The sequence below is a fragment of the Vipera berus genome, assembly GCF_964194415.1.
Source record: "Vipera berus genome assembly, chromosome: 15".
NCBI lineage: Eukaryota > Metazoa > Chordata > Lepidosauria > Squamata > Viperidae > Vipera > Vipera berus.
Genome location: NC_138218.1, coordinates 973,102 through 988,584, shown reverse-complemented (window position 1 = coordinate 988,584; position 15,483 = coordinate 973,102). Strand labels below are relative to the sequence as shown.

Here is a 15,483-nt window from a genome sequence, read left to right as displayed (position 1 = left end):
CGCAGTCGGTGTTGACGGGAGGGCAGAGATCCACCCCAAGGCCTCTCGTTTGTGGAGTCCCTCAGGGGTCGGTTCTGTCGCCCCTCCTGTTCAACATCTATATGAAGCCGCTGGGCGAGGTCATTCATGGTTTCGGGGTGGGGTATCATCAGTACGCTGATGATACCCAACTTTTTTTCTCCACCCCGAACCAACCCAGCGATGCCCTCGCCATGATGTCCCGTTGCCTGGAGGCGGTCCAGGTCTGGATGGGGAGAAACAGGCTTTGTCTCAATCCTGCCAAGACTGAGTGGCTTTGCGTACCGGCATCTCGGGCTAACCAAACTATTCCACCTTTAATGATTGGGGGTGTGGTGTTACCCCCCGTTGATAGGGCTCGCAACTTAGGCGTCCTCCTTGATTCACGGCTCAATTTTGAAGATCATATACGAACCGTGACCAGGGGAGCTTTTGCCCAGGTTCGCCTGGTGCGCCAGTTGCGACCCTACCTGGACCGAGATGCCCTACGCACAGTCACTCATGCGCTCGTGACCTCCCGTTTAGACTATTGCAATGCACTCTACATGGGGCTGCCCTTGAGGACCACTCAGAGGCTTCAGCTGGTGCAGAATGCGGCCGCGCAAGTTGTGATGGGGGTTTCCCGATACTCCCATGTAACACCTCTACTCCGTGAGCTGCATTGGCTTCCGGTTGCCCTCCGGGTGAGATTCAAAGTGCTGGTGATGACCTATAAAGCCCTAAATGGCTTGGGTCCAGGATATTTGAGGGAACACCTGCTGCCAGCATCAGGTTCCCTTCGTCCAGTGCGCTTGCAGAGGGAGGGTCTTCTCAGGGTGCCGCCGGTAAAAGATTTTCTGTGGGTGCGCCTGCCCTCTGGAACCAGCTGCCCGTGGAGCTCAGGACTGCCCCTGACCTATGCTCATTCCACCGGGACCTGAAGACTTGGCTCTTTGAGCTCTCTGACCCAGGCTGAGAATTTTAACTGGGGTTTTATTTTCAGGGATAATTTAATCTTTTAATTCTCTTTTAACTTTGTATTTTATATTGATGTGATTTTAAAATGCCCTGTAAACCGCCCTGAGTCCTTCGGGAAAGGGCGGTATATAAATCTAATAAAATCTAAATCTAAATTTACATAACAGTGCAGGTATTGCTCTACTAGTGAGTTGGTACATTCAGCAACCCCATTAGTACTTGGATGATAGGCAGAACTATGTCCCTAGGAGGAGCGTATCATTTTAAAGAATTCCCACCAAATGTCTTCTGAGCATGTACGTGTTGGAAAAGAGCCAGCTTGCCTGAAGGACTCTTGCTGCAAGCATGGTGAGAGACTGAAATCAACTCTGGGAGACCCCTGCAGGGGAAAAGGGAGCAAGCTCCGTTGTTAGGAGCAGCCGTTAACAGGCGGCTGTGTGAAACTGCTGGCGTTCCTGAATAAAAAGAACGTTGGAGAATTATTGGTGCGTCTGTTGTGTTTGGCAGTCGGGTCAGCACACCCAGGGCCCTTCTAACAAGCAAAGTCATGGGGGAATCCAGATTTGTTTATTAACCACACGACTTGCTTAACAACTGTAGCAATAGCAGCAAAAAAGAGCATAAAAAAGATCATAAAATTAGGCATGACCCACTAAGGACTACATCACTTAATGAAATTCTGACCCCAATGGTGGTTGTAAGTCGAGGATTGACTTTACTCTTACTGATGGAAGTTTTGCTGGCCAAGTATCTTCCTTGTTTCCAGGAGATCCCACTTGAGGCCTCCCTCCCCCGCTCCCCCCTTCCTGCAAGGAACACAAAAAAGAACCCTCTTACCTGCACTTCACACAGCTGGTATCTTTTAGACATCCCATTGCAGGTTTTATTAAGAAATCCAGTCACCAACTTCCTTCTAAATATAAAAGGACAGATGGTATGATTTTTAATTTTCATTACATCATTATATCATTTTAAATAAAAAAGGATAGCAATAACAATACTCATGCTGCCTGTAACAGGTGCAGTCTCCCATTTTTATCACTTCTAGCAGTTACATAAAACTATTTCAAGACTAAAAATACATTCCTGTTGAAGTGTTTTTCAATCTAATTACTTGTTGCAGAAGATGTCTTATTTTATCCTGCAAGCATAGTCCCAGTAAGTTGGTGCTTTCGCTGTATGAGAATCCCAGGTTTTAAAAGACTCAGAGGTCCTGCAGCAAAACTCTCAACCCTCTTATCCTTAAATAGCCAAGATGCAGCACTGTTATCTAAATTGCTGTATTCAAGAAGAATCACCACAAATGTATTAATAACAATAAAGGCCTAATCAACATTTTGCTTTCAGAATACTCTTCCTCTGCAGCCCATAAATGGAGAAAGAACTTGCTCTTTCATGTGTTTAAATTTATTTTTCACCTGACTCTCAAAGGCTCACCATTACACTTTTTTCTCCTCTGCTTTCGTTTACAGCAACAGCTCAAAACAAAGAGAAAAAGATGAGGGGGAAAAAAGACAAGAATGATGAAAACCTCTTGAAACCAAGGGTTACCTCTGTTGCAGGCAGTGCCTTTCTTGGAAGCGGATTCCTCCACCGCACGTCCTAGTGCAGGCTGCCCACTTGGTCCATTCACCCCACCAGTGGGCCGTGACATCAGCTCTTTCTTCAAGGCTGTTGGAAGCTGGCACATTATCCTGTTTGACATCAGGAAGCAAAGGAAAAAGATACTGGTGATGATGCAGATAGTTGAAATATATAACAAAAAAGAGAAATCTTCAAGGAAAAGCTTTGTGTTTGTGGTTGATTCCTGCATCACGACTAACTTGCACTGCCTGCGATTCCACGAACTAAGCACAACTATGGTGAGAAACATCATAAAATGGGGCAAAACTCAGCAACAGAAATTTGGGGGTCAATTGTGGTCATTAACTTGAGGACTACCTATACTAAGCAGCCATAAATGGTTGGAGCAGATAATATGATCCTTTTCCAGAAGGAAGGTAATATTTCATTCCCCCCCCCAAAGAAAAAAAAAAGACTGGAAATATGTCAGCCCTACCAGGTAAGTCATTGCCAGAAAGGCCAGGATGACTTTTATTGCAACAGCAATAGGGACAGGACCTTGCATGTCTGAATATTTCCCTCCCTCAGTTTATCCTTATATGAGCCAGGGAGGAGCTTCTCCAAGATGTTTCTCTGGTTAATTTTGTGGCCCTGGGTTCAAGTTCCATTTGACTGCTCGTTGCTCTGGAGAGGCTCTTCCTCTTTCACAGCCAATCCCTATTTCTATTACAGAATATTAATCTGCCTTCTTTATTCCCAGTAAATCAATCTCTCTCTTCTTTTAGTTAAATTACTCTTGTGAGTGTGGAAGTGGAGGATGGAGGAAGGAATATTTTTTCAGGAACATACAGTGGTGTTTGAAAGAATGAAAGATGTGCATAATTTCTCATGTAATATGGGAGGCAGAAATGTACATCTCTTGAAGAGGCCATCCCCATATAATGTTACCCTGTTCCTAACTCTCTCTCTCTCTCTCTTTCAGAAACTCTCTCAGAAAGTGATGGGGACCCAGCCTCAGAGGGTTCTTTGCATTTGTGTGATTCACATCTGGTCCTAGGTCAGAAGTGGCACGTGGGAGATTGCTCTGTCCACAGAGGTTGGGAGCAAGATGGGAAAAATATGCCCCACTTTAGTCCCACTAGATTTCTTGGTGGTATTTCTGGGAAATTTCTGGAGGAGCCACCATTCCATTTGGAGTGAGGCATCCTTATTATGTTGCCCCTATAGATTAATAATATGTATATTAATATTTACACTGGAGATGTCAGGACCCACCTCAAACCACGTCTTAGGAAGACAAAATTCTTGGAGTCAAATCTATTCCAAAAAGAATCTTTACTATGACATGCTTGGTTGTAGGAAACAAGACAGGACTTAATATTATCCCACGAAGTAAACACTTATAAAGAGTTCCCGGTTTAACCCCCCTTAACACCATTTGGTCAATCCCCCATCCTTTCTCTCATATCATCCATCTCGTGGGAAAAAGGAACTTAGGACCCTTCATGTTTATTGCTGTCTTCCGTGACAAAAGCCAGATGCTAACCCCCCCTTTTTGTTTCCCCAGTTCAAAAGGCTTCTCCTTTCCTTTGAAATGCCTAATACCGGTTCAATACACATCTATTCTCTTCTCTTCGGGAGATGGCAGAATCCATGGAATAATGTTTGAAACATTCCATTTATGAATATGATATAAATGGATTCTGACAGTCCGCTCTCCTTAGAAAAAAGATGTGTCCATCTGTAGGGGAAGAAAAGAAAAGAGAAGAAAAAAAAACATATGTAAATGTTAACTCGGTTTGTTCGGATATTCTGTATGAAATCTCTTAAGCAGCTTCGGTGCTTTAACGTGGTGTTTGCTGACCCATTCATTTTCTGAGGAGGGGAGGTGTTTCCAAGCCACTAAATATTGGGTTGTTCCATGATGTTTCCTGGAATCCAGAATTTCTTTCACCTCAAAATGTTGTTCTCCTTCCACCATGATGGGAGGTGGTGGTGGTGGAATTTTTGTTCGTAGGGGAGATTGTTGTTCTCTCTTTATTAGACTGCAGTGAAAGATTGGGTGTATTTGTCTAAGATTTTTAGGTAGTCCTAATTCAACTGTTACTGGGTTTATGATTCTTTTATTTATTTATTTATTTATTTATTTATTTATTTATTTATTTATTTAATAATATTTCTATACCGCCCTTCTCCCGAAGGACTCAGGGCGGTGAACAGGGCAAGAATAAAAATACAAACTACAAAAGTTAAAAATAGATTAAATAAATGCCCACATACTAAAATACATCCATAAAACCTAGTAAAATAAAAATAGCAGACCCCCCCCCCAATCCCCTCATCAGGCCAGGCCAGCTTGTTCAAAAAAGTATGTTTTTAGCTTGCGGCGAAAGGAGCGAAGGTCGGGCGCCGTCCGGAGCTCAACCGGTAGCTGGTTCCATAGCTCCGGAGCGCCCACAGAGAAGGATCTCCCCCTGGGGGCCACCAGTCGACATTCTCTGACCGGTGGCACCCTGAGGAGGCCCTCTCTGTGGGAACGCACAGGGCGGAGGGAAGTCGATGCCGGCAGCAGGTGTTCCCTCAGGTACTCCGGACCCCTGCCATGTAGGGCTTTGAATACCATTACTAGTACCTTGAATCTCACCCGGAAGGCAACTGGTAACCAATGCAGCTCACGGAGCAGAGGTGTAACGTGGGAGTATCGGGAGACTCCCAACACAACTCTCGCGGCTGCATTCTGTACCAGTTGGAGCTTCCGGGTGGTCCTCAAGGGCAGCCCCATGTAGAGAGCGTTGCAGTAGTCTAGTCGAGAGGTCACGAGCGCATGAGTGACCGTGCATAGATCATCCCGGCTTAGATAGGGCCGCAACTGGCGCACCAGGCGAACCTGGGCGAAAGCCCCCCTAGTCACAGCTCCTATATGGTCTTCCAGGGTGAGCCGTGAATCTAGGAGGACTCCCAAGTTGCGAGCCCTATCTACGGGGGGTAATAATTCAGCCCCCATAGTGAGAGATGGAATGTCCGAATAAACCCGGGATGAAGGTATGCAAAGCCACTCGGTCTTGTCGGGGTTGAGTTGAAGTCTGTTCCTCCCCATCCAGACCCGAACCGCCTCCAGGCAACGGGACATCACGTTGAGGGCATCACTGGGGTGGTTTGGGGTCGAAAGGAAAAGCTGGGTATCATCAGCATACTGATGATACCCAACTCCAAAACCACGAATGATCTCACCCAGCGGTTTCATATAGATGTTGAACAGGAGAGGCGAGAGGACCGACCCCTGAGGAACTCCACAAATGAGAGACCTCGCGGTCGACCTCTGCCCTCCTGCTAACACCGACTGCGAACGTCCCTGGAGATAGGAGGAGAACCACTGTAAAACCGTGCCTCCCACTCCCAATCCCCTGAGACGCCGCAGCAAGATACCATGGTCGATGGTATCGAAAGCCGCTGAGAGGTCTAACAGGACCAGAACAGAGGAATGCCCCCTGTCCCGAGCCCTCCAGAGATCATTCACCAGCACGACCAATGCCGTCTCCGTGCTGTACCCGGGCCTGAAACCCGATTGGTACGGGTCTAGATAATCCGCTTCATCCAGGACCAGAGGGAGCTGATGCGCCACCACACTCTCAACAACCTTCGCAAGAAAGCGAAGGTTGGAGACAGGACGAAAGTTGTTCAATACAGCTGGGTCCAAGGCAGGCTTCTTGAGGAGAGGCCTCACCACCGCCTCTTTCAAGACGGCGGGGAAGCTACCCTCACTCAAAGAAGCCGATATAACTGCCTGGAACCAGCTGCGTGTCCTCTCCCGGGCTGCATAGACCAGCCAGGAAGGGCACGGGTCCAATAAACATGTGGTGGTGCTCAGCCTCCCCATGATCCTGTCCACTTCCTTCGGAGTCACAGAATCAAACTCCTCCCAGATGATATCGACAAGACCGCCCGCGTCCTGCTCAACAGACTCTGCCCAGTCAGAGTCCAGACCGGTCCGAATCCGAGCGATTTTGTCCGACAGATGCTGGTTAAACTCCTCGGCACGACCCTGCAAGGGTTCCTCCCTCACCTCCTGATTCAGGAGGGAGCGAGTCACCCTAAACAGGGCGGCCGGGCGATTATCTGCGGACGCGATAAGGGTGGCGAAGTGGTTAGACCTCGCCTCCCTTATCGCAGCGAGATAAGACCTAGTATAGGTTCTTAGTCGCAATCGGTCGGATTCGGATCCTATGAATTCTATGGTGCAGTCTGTGGGGCGGTGGGGGGGAAGCTCATCTGCTCTTTCCTCACTGAAAACCTCAGCCAGGTCCCTGTATTCCTCCGGTATCTCTGGTAACCCCTTCTCTTTCCCCACTGCTGCTGTCTCCTCCCTCTGGGTTGGAGGGTGTTTGGGGGTTTTACGTTTTTCTGTTCCCCTTTTGGGAAGTTGAGTTCTGCAGTCCTCCAGTTTATCCTGGGGTTCCATTTCTTCAGCCATTCCAGTCCTAAAATCATTAGGCATTCCATGCCTGGGGCCACTATAAACGTTATGTCCTCCTCATGGGACCCCAGGGACCTGTGGAGTGGTAGAGTGGCTAGGGTAGCTGGTGTCCCCCCTGCTATAGACCCATCTAATTGACTGAAGGAGATTGGTTGTTTTAGCCTCCTCACTGGGATGCTCAGTTCCTCCACCAGTTTTGGGCTGATGAGGCAGCGGATGCAGCCAGAGTCTATCAGAGCTTTTATTTCATTGGCTTTTGGTACAGAGGAAGCTAATATAGTCACTGTCTTAAGTATGGGTGGAAGAGGTCCACTTACCAAAGGTTCTCCCTATGAGCTGTCTTCCGAGGTGTCCACCGCCCCTGCGGTGTAGGCCGGAGTCCAATCCCAGGTTTTGGCAGGAATTGTGGACTCTACAGCCTCTGTCCCCTTCATGGAAGATTCTTTTGGGTTGCCTTGAGACTTCCCCAGCTTTTTGGAAGATGGTGCCTCTGTTTTGCGTGGAGGGGCTTTCGAACGACATTCTGCAGCACGGTGGCCCTCTCTCCCGTAATTGAAACATCCCTTTGATTTTTTAGCCGTGGCCGGTGGGTTTTCCCCCTGCTCGAGTGGCAGGCGGCCCCATGGTTTTCCTCTGCGTTGTCTCTTCAATAGGTCTATTTCCACTTCCTCTGCCAGGACATACCAGTCGTCGAGATGGTAGGGGTCTCCCCGAGGCAGGCAAGCGTCATACAGGTCGTAGTTTAGACCGTCTTTGAAATGGCTGAGGAGGATGTCTTCTGGCCAGTTCAGCTTGCTGGCGATGGCTTGGAATTCTTGGGTATATTCGGCCACTCTTCTCCTGCCCTGCCTCACCGTCTTGATTTTCTCCCAGGCCTTCCGGTCAGCCAAAGGGTCCTCGAATCGTCGCCTCAAGGATGACATGAATCGGTTGAAGTCGTTGAGTTCTGGGGCATTGGAGTCATGCAGGTTCACCACCCAGTCTGCAGCCGTCCCGTCCAGGGCAGATTGCACAATTCGGATGCGTGTTTTGTCACTGGGAATGTCCCGTCCATACTCTTCCATGTAGCTGAGGACTTGGGTTAGGAAAAATCCCAGTCGTGATGGCTCCCCCTTGAACTTTGCTTCCAGGGGTGGGAATCTTTGGCTGGAGCGTTGTCTGCGCCGCAGAGTGTATCGCTCCTCATCTCGATCCCCGTCTGGGGGTCTGGGGGGGTGGGTACTGCTGAGTCAGCGGCTCCTGTTCCATTGGACGGCCCTGGGGTTTCAGGTGTTGGATCCCTTCCGTTACCCCTCCAGTTGCAACCCCAGGTGTTGTGTCAGTTGCGGTTTCCAGCTCTCTCCTCCCTTAGTGAGCTCAGGGTTGTTTTCATCAAGTCAATAGCTTTTTTCAGAATCCGCTCTTCCTCACTAGCGTGCAGGGAGTTCTCCATCTCTTGTTTCCATTCCGGTTGGTGGTCGCTCCGTCTCAGGGTCACTTCTCCCGAAGCCTTTTCCCACTCACTTTTCCTTCCAACGCCCATCGACCACCGGGGTTTTTGTTTGTGCTGCTCCGCCGTTTCCTCCCAGGAGGAATATGACGCTTCAGCTTCCCAATGTTTCTGGGAATTCGGCTGGGAGGAAGGCTCCTTCTCCGTGGGGCTTCCCTCCCTTCTTGCTTCATTGTCAGACATTATATTTATTTGCAAAGTTCCCCGGTAAGGTTCTTCTTCCCAGGTTGACTTTCAGTGCAAGTCCTGTCTAATGTCAGGACCCACCCCAAACCACGTCTTAGGAAGACAAAATTCTTGGAGTCAAATCTATTCCAAAAGGAATCTTTACTATGACATGCTTGGTTGTAGGAAACAAGACAGGACTTAATATTATCCCACGAAGTAAACCCTTATAAAGAGTTCCCGGTTTAACCCCCCTTAACCCCATTTGGTCAGTCCCCCATCCTTTCTCTCGTATCATCCATCTCGTGGGAAAAAGGAAGTTAGGATCCTTTTGTTTATTGCTGTCTTCCGTGACAAAAACCAGATGCTAGCCCCCCTTTTGTTTCCCCAGTTCAAAAGGCTTCTCCTTTCCTTTGAAATGCCTAATACCGGTTCAATACACACATATTCTCTTCTCTTCGGGAGATGGCAGAATCCATGGAATAATGTTTGAAACATTCCATTTATGAATATGATATAAATGGATTCTGACAGGAAAGCTTTTACAATTATAATTATTTTACCTGCAATACTGATCTACATTCCTTCTTTGAGAGAATAAAATAGGCTTAATTATTTGTTTGTTTGTTTGTTTGTTTGTTTTGGTCATGGCCCAAAACTTAATCCTTCTATGATTTTGATTCCAGCAAGAAATGGATCATTAGATCAATGTTTCTCAGCCTGAATAACATCCCAGAATTTTCCAATCAAGTATGCTGCTGGGGAATTTGGGGACTTGAAACCAAGACATCTTAAAGTTGCCAAGATTGAGAAAATCTTTATTAGATACTGTATTGTTCTTTAAGATTGATTAATCTCTGTTCTAAGGATTTTGGACTTTCATAAATTTATCCAATAACACTGGTGGTAAGAACCTGAATTCTGTATTTGATAATTAATATTGCTTCATTCTTAGACATGTACAATCAGTTTAAAAGAAAATATATTTATGATATGAGTTGTTGGAAAAATTGGAAAAATTATGACCAAATATTAGATATGTCATGGTTCTGACAGATGAATCTCTTCAAAAGAACATTGTTTTCCTTAAAGAATCTTTTATTCGAGAAACAAAGTATCAACACTACATAGTTGAAGCCAAAAACTGAATCCCCCCCCCCCCGGCACAAAGTAGCAAAGTGCAATTCCCTTCTCCAATTAACAGTCATAAATCACATTCCCCAATTAACTTGAAGCAAGGGCTTTCTCCCCATCTTTCCTGGACCTAATAACCTTGGGTTACCATGGTTGAGTTATTATTGTTATGACTAGCTGGACTCTCATCCACATTCCCCCTCCCAGCATCAACGAACTCTAAAAGCCAGTGCTTTTTTTCTTAAAAAAAAAAGGTGCCGGAACTCTCATCTTGGCGGGTGCAGGAGGCAGGGGTGGGTGGGGTGGGGTGGCGCTGCTGCGGTCACAGGTGCAAGGGGTATTGGTGGCAGGCTCCCCCCCCCCCCCGGGGCCAGAGCTGGCATGGCTGGTGCTATGCCAAAGACTCTCAGGTTTAAACCTCTTGAGAGAAAAGTATAAATATTATTAAAAAACATTAATTTTTCTCACCCTGTTCCCACCGCAGGCCCTTTTGGGCCCTATCCTTGGCCAAGAACTGAATCCTCTTGCTCCTCTGCTCAGCTTAGGAATCTGAATTCAAGCACCCGGATAGAGGGTGCTTTCCACAGGAAAAACACACAGAGACACACAGAAAGTAATTAGTTCAACTGCTAAGGTTTTTCCCCTATCCCATGGAATCTGCCTTCCTGCCACTGACTTTCATTCTGATGTGATCCGCCTTCAAGGGATTTGTTCTCCCTAAGGTTGGTCTCCTTAGTCTTTTCCCCTACACTTTAATTTGTGTCAAAGCTGAGTGTTATGTACTGGGCTTTTGCAATATCACCACATGCGTTGCTGGAGAACTAACGGTTCTCCAGCAACTCAGACAGGACGTCTCCGGTCCTGCAATTGGTCAACTTTGGGCGGCAAACATGGGTTCAATCCGATTGGTTGCTACCAGAGGGTCTGGCTATATACTGAGGCAGGGTGACTCCAAATCCTCAGTACAGTTTCTGCTTAAATAAAGAATGAGTTCTCTGTACTCGACTGCGTGTCTTCGTTCCTGCTCATCAGAGCCCACGACATAATACTGAGTAAATGTCCTTCTCGCTGCAATGGCCAGGAATTTTGTTCTTTTCTCTTCCCAGATACGATTGAAAGTGTGAAACAGTTCTCCCCACAGCAGTGGGGCTTTTCCCCTGATCTGTCACAGGTTCCAGGCCCATTACTGGAAAGCTAAAAATGCGAGAGCAATTTACAGACAAGGGCTGAGTGTGCAATACTTTCCAACTGTTCAGACTCTGGGACAACTGAGAATGCAACAAAGTTCACTCATTGAAAATTAACAAATAATTTTTCCCCAAGAAATGTAGAACAAAAAAGGAACGAGGAAGAAGAGAACATGCATGAAAAGAGGAAATGAAATCACTGAGAAGAAAACATTCACCTGTGAGAATGCCAGAGCAGCGTTCACCACAAACAGCGCAAGCACAAGAGTTCTCTCGAGGTGGGAACAGCCACGAGGAACTTGGTGGTCCCAGTTGTATTTGACTCTCCTCATCCTAATAAAGCAAGAAGCAAAACCTGATCACTAAAGTATGACTGCAAATATCACTTCAATCTGGAGGCTTTGAAGCCTGAGAGGGATCCTTCTCAACATGTTTATTGGAAATGTTGAGCTTAGAAGCAGAGTGATTCTTTCCAGCCCAACATGAGCCACTGGCAGGGGTAGTTAATTTAGCCAAATATTCAAAATACCCCTGCAATAAAGAGCCTCCAGGTATTTGGCGATAAATATCTGACATTCAAGCAATAATCTAGCACACAGTTGATGAATAACAGGGAAACGATTTCTAGGTAAGCTGAAGTGCAGGAACCCCAATTTTCCTGCTATGAGGAACCTGGAATGCTGACCCCCCCTCCCCCCCCCACACACACACACTGTCCAATTTCAGTTGACCGAACAGCATTTGGAGTGGTCAAAGGTTCAGGGCGACTCTTCTTCCTCTTCCTTCTGCTGCTAGGCAAGACTGAATAAGGTTTCACTGCAGTGCTACTAATTTTTATTGGTTATTCTAACTCATTTTTCATGTCTGATTATAATTTTATGTTAGTGTTATTAGTCATCCCAAAGACGATTTGTAACAGGAAATGGGACAGAAATGTAATACATAAAAATATGGTGAGCTATATCTTAACATGGCCCCTCCCCTGGGCAATACCCTCTCCCCTTGGGATCCGCAGGCCCTCCCCACCATGCAATGAGCAAAGCTATGTGAAGGATTTCGAAGAGGCATTCTGCAAAGCGCCCTTCCTTAGTGCTTTCTGAACAGTTCACGGCGGTTCCTCTGAAGGCTTTGGCCAGTGGCTTTCCTAGGTGCACAAGCAGCTCTGCTCACAGCGGTTGAGACAACCAGGGAAAGTCAAGATGCTTCTGGAGCATTTCTTTTCAATGCTCCATGCAGCCCTAGCAGTCAATGTAAATAGAGTAAAATAATATTTTCAACCAAGATTAAAACATACGTTTTTTGTGTATTGCTGATGGACCTCTGATTCTGCCCTTCCACTCCACCCTGGAGCATTTAATGGGATGCTCTTCTGGACAATGAAAACTGTACTGGCTGACCAGTGGAAATAGCACTGGCTTGGCAACAGCTTACTCCCCATTTGTTAAATACTTTAACAAGCCTAGTTCCCAAATGTTTTCCAGAGACACTAAAATTGAATCAGTAGTGCTGAACATTATCTACTTACTTTTGTAAAAATATACTCTTTAAAAAGAGCACACACATCTCCTCTGTTCTGTGGCCCAAAATCAAGGATTTACTGACAGCCTCTTAAAAAAGGTTGGGTGCCTCCTCCTCGCCCTCCACCCCACCCCACCGCTTCTGGCTGCCAAGAGACTGAACTTCCTAGAACTCTGCTCATCTATGGCTGTTGCCATCAGCGGCAAAGACTCTGCACATTCCAAATTGCACACAGTGCACAGATGTGGTCTGAACTGGCTGCCATCGAAGAACCTGGGGTGATCCGACCTAGACCAGCCTCCGCCATGGCCAGCCCTGGGAGGAGATTTCCCTGCGTCTGTCCTGGAGGAGCTTTTGAGCCAGAGGAAAGCAACACCCCTCGGCCTTTTTTCTCCCAGGAGGCCTACCCGGTGGCTGATCCCAGTGGAGCTTTGCTCATTTAAAGGAGCAGCCACTGAGGGCTGCTGCGGCTCCTCTACTGAAGGGGCTCAAAGAATGTTCTGAAACTGCCAATTCAAGGGCATCCTCAGAAAAGCCATCCCCCCTCCCACAAATGCTTTGAAGGAATGAACTGGCAAACTAAAGGTTTTGGAAATTAGCAGCCGCACATGCAACTCTCAGCTTTCATTCCATTTTGTGTAGACCTCACACTGATGCTGGTTTTTAGGGGAGAATATAAAATTCTAAGTAGTGCACTGCAGAACATTATTTAGTTATACCTTATAGTTAAATCCTGATCTGATATCTTTAAAAATGGCCATTTAAGTTGAGACCTGAATGCTTTTACTTGGTGAAAAAGGGATGCCCAAGTGGAGTGTAACCCGTTTGTGCACTTATCACTGCATGAGCTCCAACTCAACCACGCAGCGTGAGACTGCGTAGAACTGGGAGTCGTGGGTTCGAGTCCTGCTCCCACCGCATAGCTGAGCTCTTAGACAACCTGCCCCACAGAGGCGCTGTTGGGGGGAGATTTGCCGTGACTGTTGCCTTGATTATGAGAAGCAAAGGTGAGCTGTGTACCCCTCAACTGCCAGGCGCTTTGGTGCCCTCGAGGCGGAGAGCCCCTTCCTCAGCCTAAGCAGCAGACCGCCGGGGAATGGCGGAGGGGGGCAGGTAGCCCCCCGCCGGAGCGTCCCGCGGGCTAGGGAGGCGCTGACCCGCCGCTCGGCCGGAGCCCGCGGGTTACGTAACCGCCGCCCCCTCCGCCTCGGAGACCCCTGCGCCGGCCAGGCGGCGGCCAGCCAGCCAGCGGGAAGGGGCCCTTTCGACGCCCACTTGGAGCCCCCTTTCACTCCGACCGCCCCCCTCCGTTTCCCTTTGGAAGTTGGACGCGGTCAGACGGCGACCGAGTGAACCTACCTCGGCGGTGGGGGGGGAACGTCCTGCCAGCTGCCGCAGCGATGCTCAACGCCGGGCTCTTCCGCGGCTCCCCGTCTGTCTGCGGAGGCCGGGAGCGGCGGCGGGGGGGGGAGGAGGAGACGCAGACGCCTCTTCCCCTCGCTCCCCCCGCGCCTCTCCTCCAACTTCAAAGAGAGCCGCGTCCCACGAGGAGGAGGGAGTTTGCGCCGCCGCCGCCAGGCTGCTAGACGGGAGGGGCTGCCGCCCCCGTTTCCTCCAGCGCTGCCTCCCCCGCCCCGCCAGCCGCGTTCCCGGCCAGGTCGATGGAGGAAATGTCCGAGTGGGGCCCGAGCAAGGCGGGGGAGAGAGGAAAACCGCTGCCGCTCCGCCGGCACCTGCAATGGACCATCCGAGGACGAACCCGGTGCTACCCAGCCCCGTCCGGGGATCAAGCACTAACGCCCCTCCTTCGCCAGAGGTTTCGGAGCCCCCGAGCTGCCCACAGCGCCGGGCCCCAGGACAAGAGGGCCGGCATGGAGGAGGGGGGATGTTCCCACTTCCCCCAGGATTCCCAGTTGCGGAGCCAGCGCCCGCTTAGGTGGGAGGAGGGGAAGATGCTGGGCCTGAGGATGAGGGTTGGTTACAGTTACAGTTACCCTTCTGGATGGGACCTCCAGGGACAGTTTCTCAAGCTGTGCCACCTGCAAGGGACAGAACTGTGTCGAACCAGCCCTGCCTGGGCCCGAGGAGGTGATATGAAACCTCTCACTCCTGTGCGGTGGAATCATAAGAAGTAGAATTACCTGAGGGAGGAGAATCTCTGCAGCTCAGACTGAACAGTGGCCTCTGTGGTACTCTCTGAGCTTGGCTGCTGCATGCAAATGTTTCATTACCTGACTGGGAGACATCATCAGAGCAGGGCAACAACTCCCAAAGGTTTTCTGAAAAAGCAAGCTTTTCAACTATCCTTTGGAAGGCCATGGCAGTGGCAGGAGGCAACTTTGGCAGGGGCAAGCACCTACAGATCTGGTCATCTGGATCTGTTGAGCTGAGTCCTCCTAAGCTCTTAGAGGCTCAGGCCCCGAGCCACACTGGTTGACTGGTTCGCTGCACTGCATTGGAAAAAAAACCCAGGGACCAATACAAGGTTCACAGAAAGGCACCATGTGACACTGATACTCTAAGGTTGCTTGCTCAGCACCCTGTGGCACGTGGGGAAAGCAAAGGTTTCCAACGCTTTCTCAAGGGCAGACAGTAGGTGATACCAGTAGCCCTCGAGTTGCAAGATGACACAGCAATCAACCTTATACCATTTTAGTCAAGTGACTGTCCAGTCTCTTCTTAAGAGACTGCTTCAGTCTTGTAGCACCCACAACTTCTGATGGCAAGCTGTTCCACTGGTTAGAAGAGAATAAAAGAGAATTAATAGAATAGAATAGAATAGAATAGAATAGAATAGAATAGAATAGAATAGAATAGGAATTTGGAGGTCTTCTAGTCCAGCCCCCTGCTCAAGCAGGAGAACCTACACCATCTCAGACAAGTGGCTGTCCAGTCTCTTCTTAAAAACCTCCAGGGATGGAGGAACCCACAACTTCTGAAGAGAAGCTGTTCCACTGGTTGATTGTCCTCACTGTTAG

The 15,483-nt window shown here is 48.5% G+C and overlaps 1 protein-coding gene across 1 annotated transcript in view; it reads right to left on the bottom strand.

Moving 5' to 3' along the window:
• Positions 1 to 11,319, bottom strand: part of ADAMTSL2 (ADAMTS like 2) — a gene marked incomplete at its 5' end in the record, with an annotated part of 71,351 nt that extends 60,032 nt beyond the window's left edge. The window contains 3 exons of the mRNA XM_081339935.1: positions 1,813 to 1,888; positions 2,527 to 2,669; positions 11,206 to 11,319. Of these exons, the coding sequence (XP_081196061.1) occupies positions 1,813 to 1,888; positions 2,527 to 2,669; positions 11,206 to 11,319 (333 nt within the window). The remainder of the gene's footprint in view (positions 1 to 1,812; positions 1,889 to 2,526; positions 2,670 to 11,205) is intronic.
• Between the last annotated feature and the right edge of the window lie 4,164 nt (positions 11,320 to 15,483).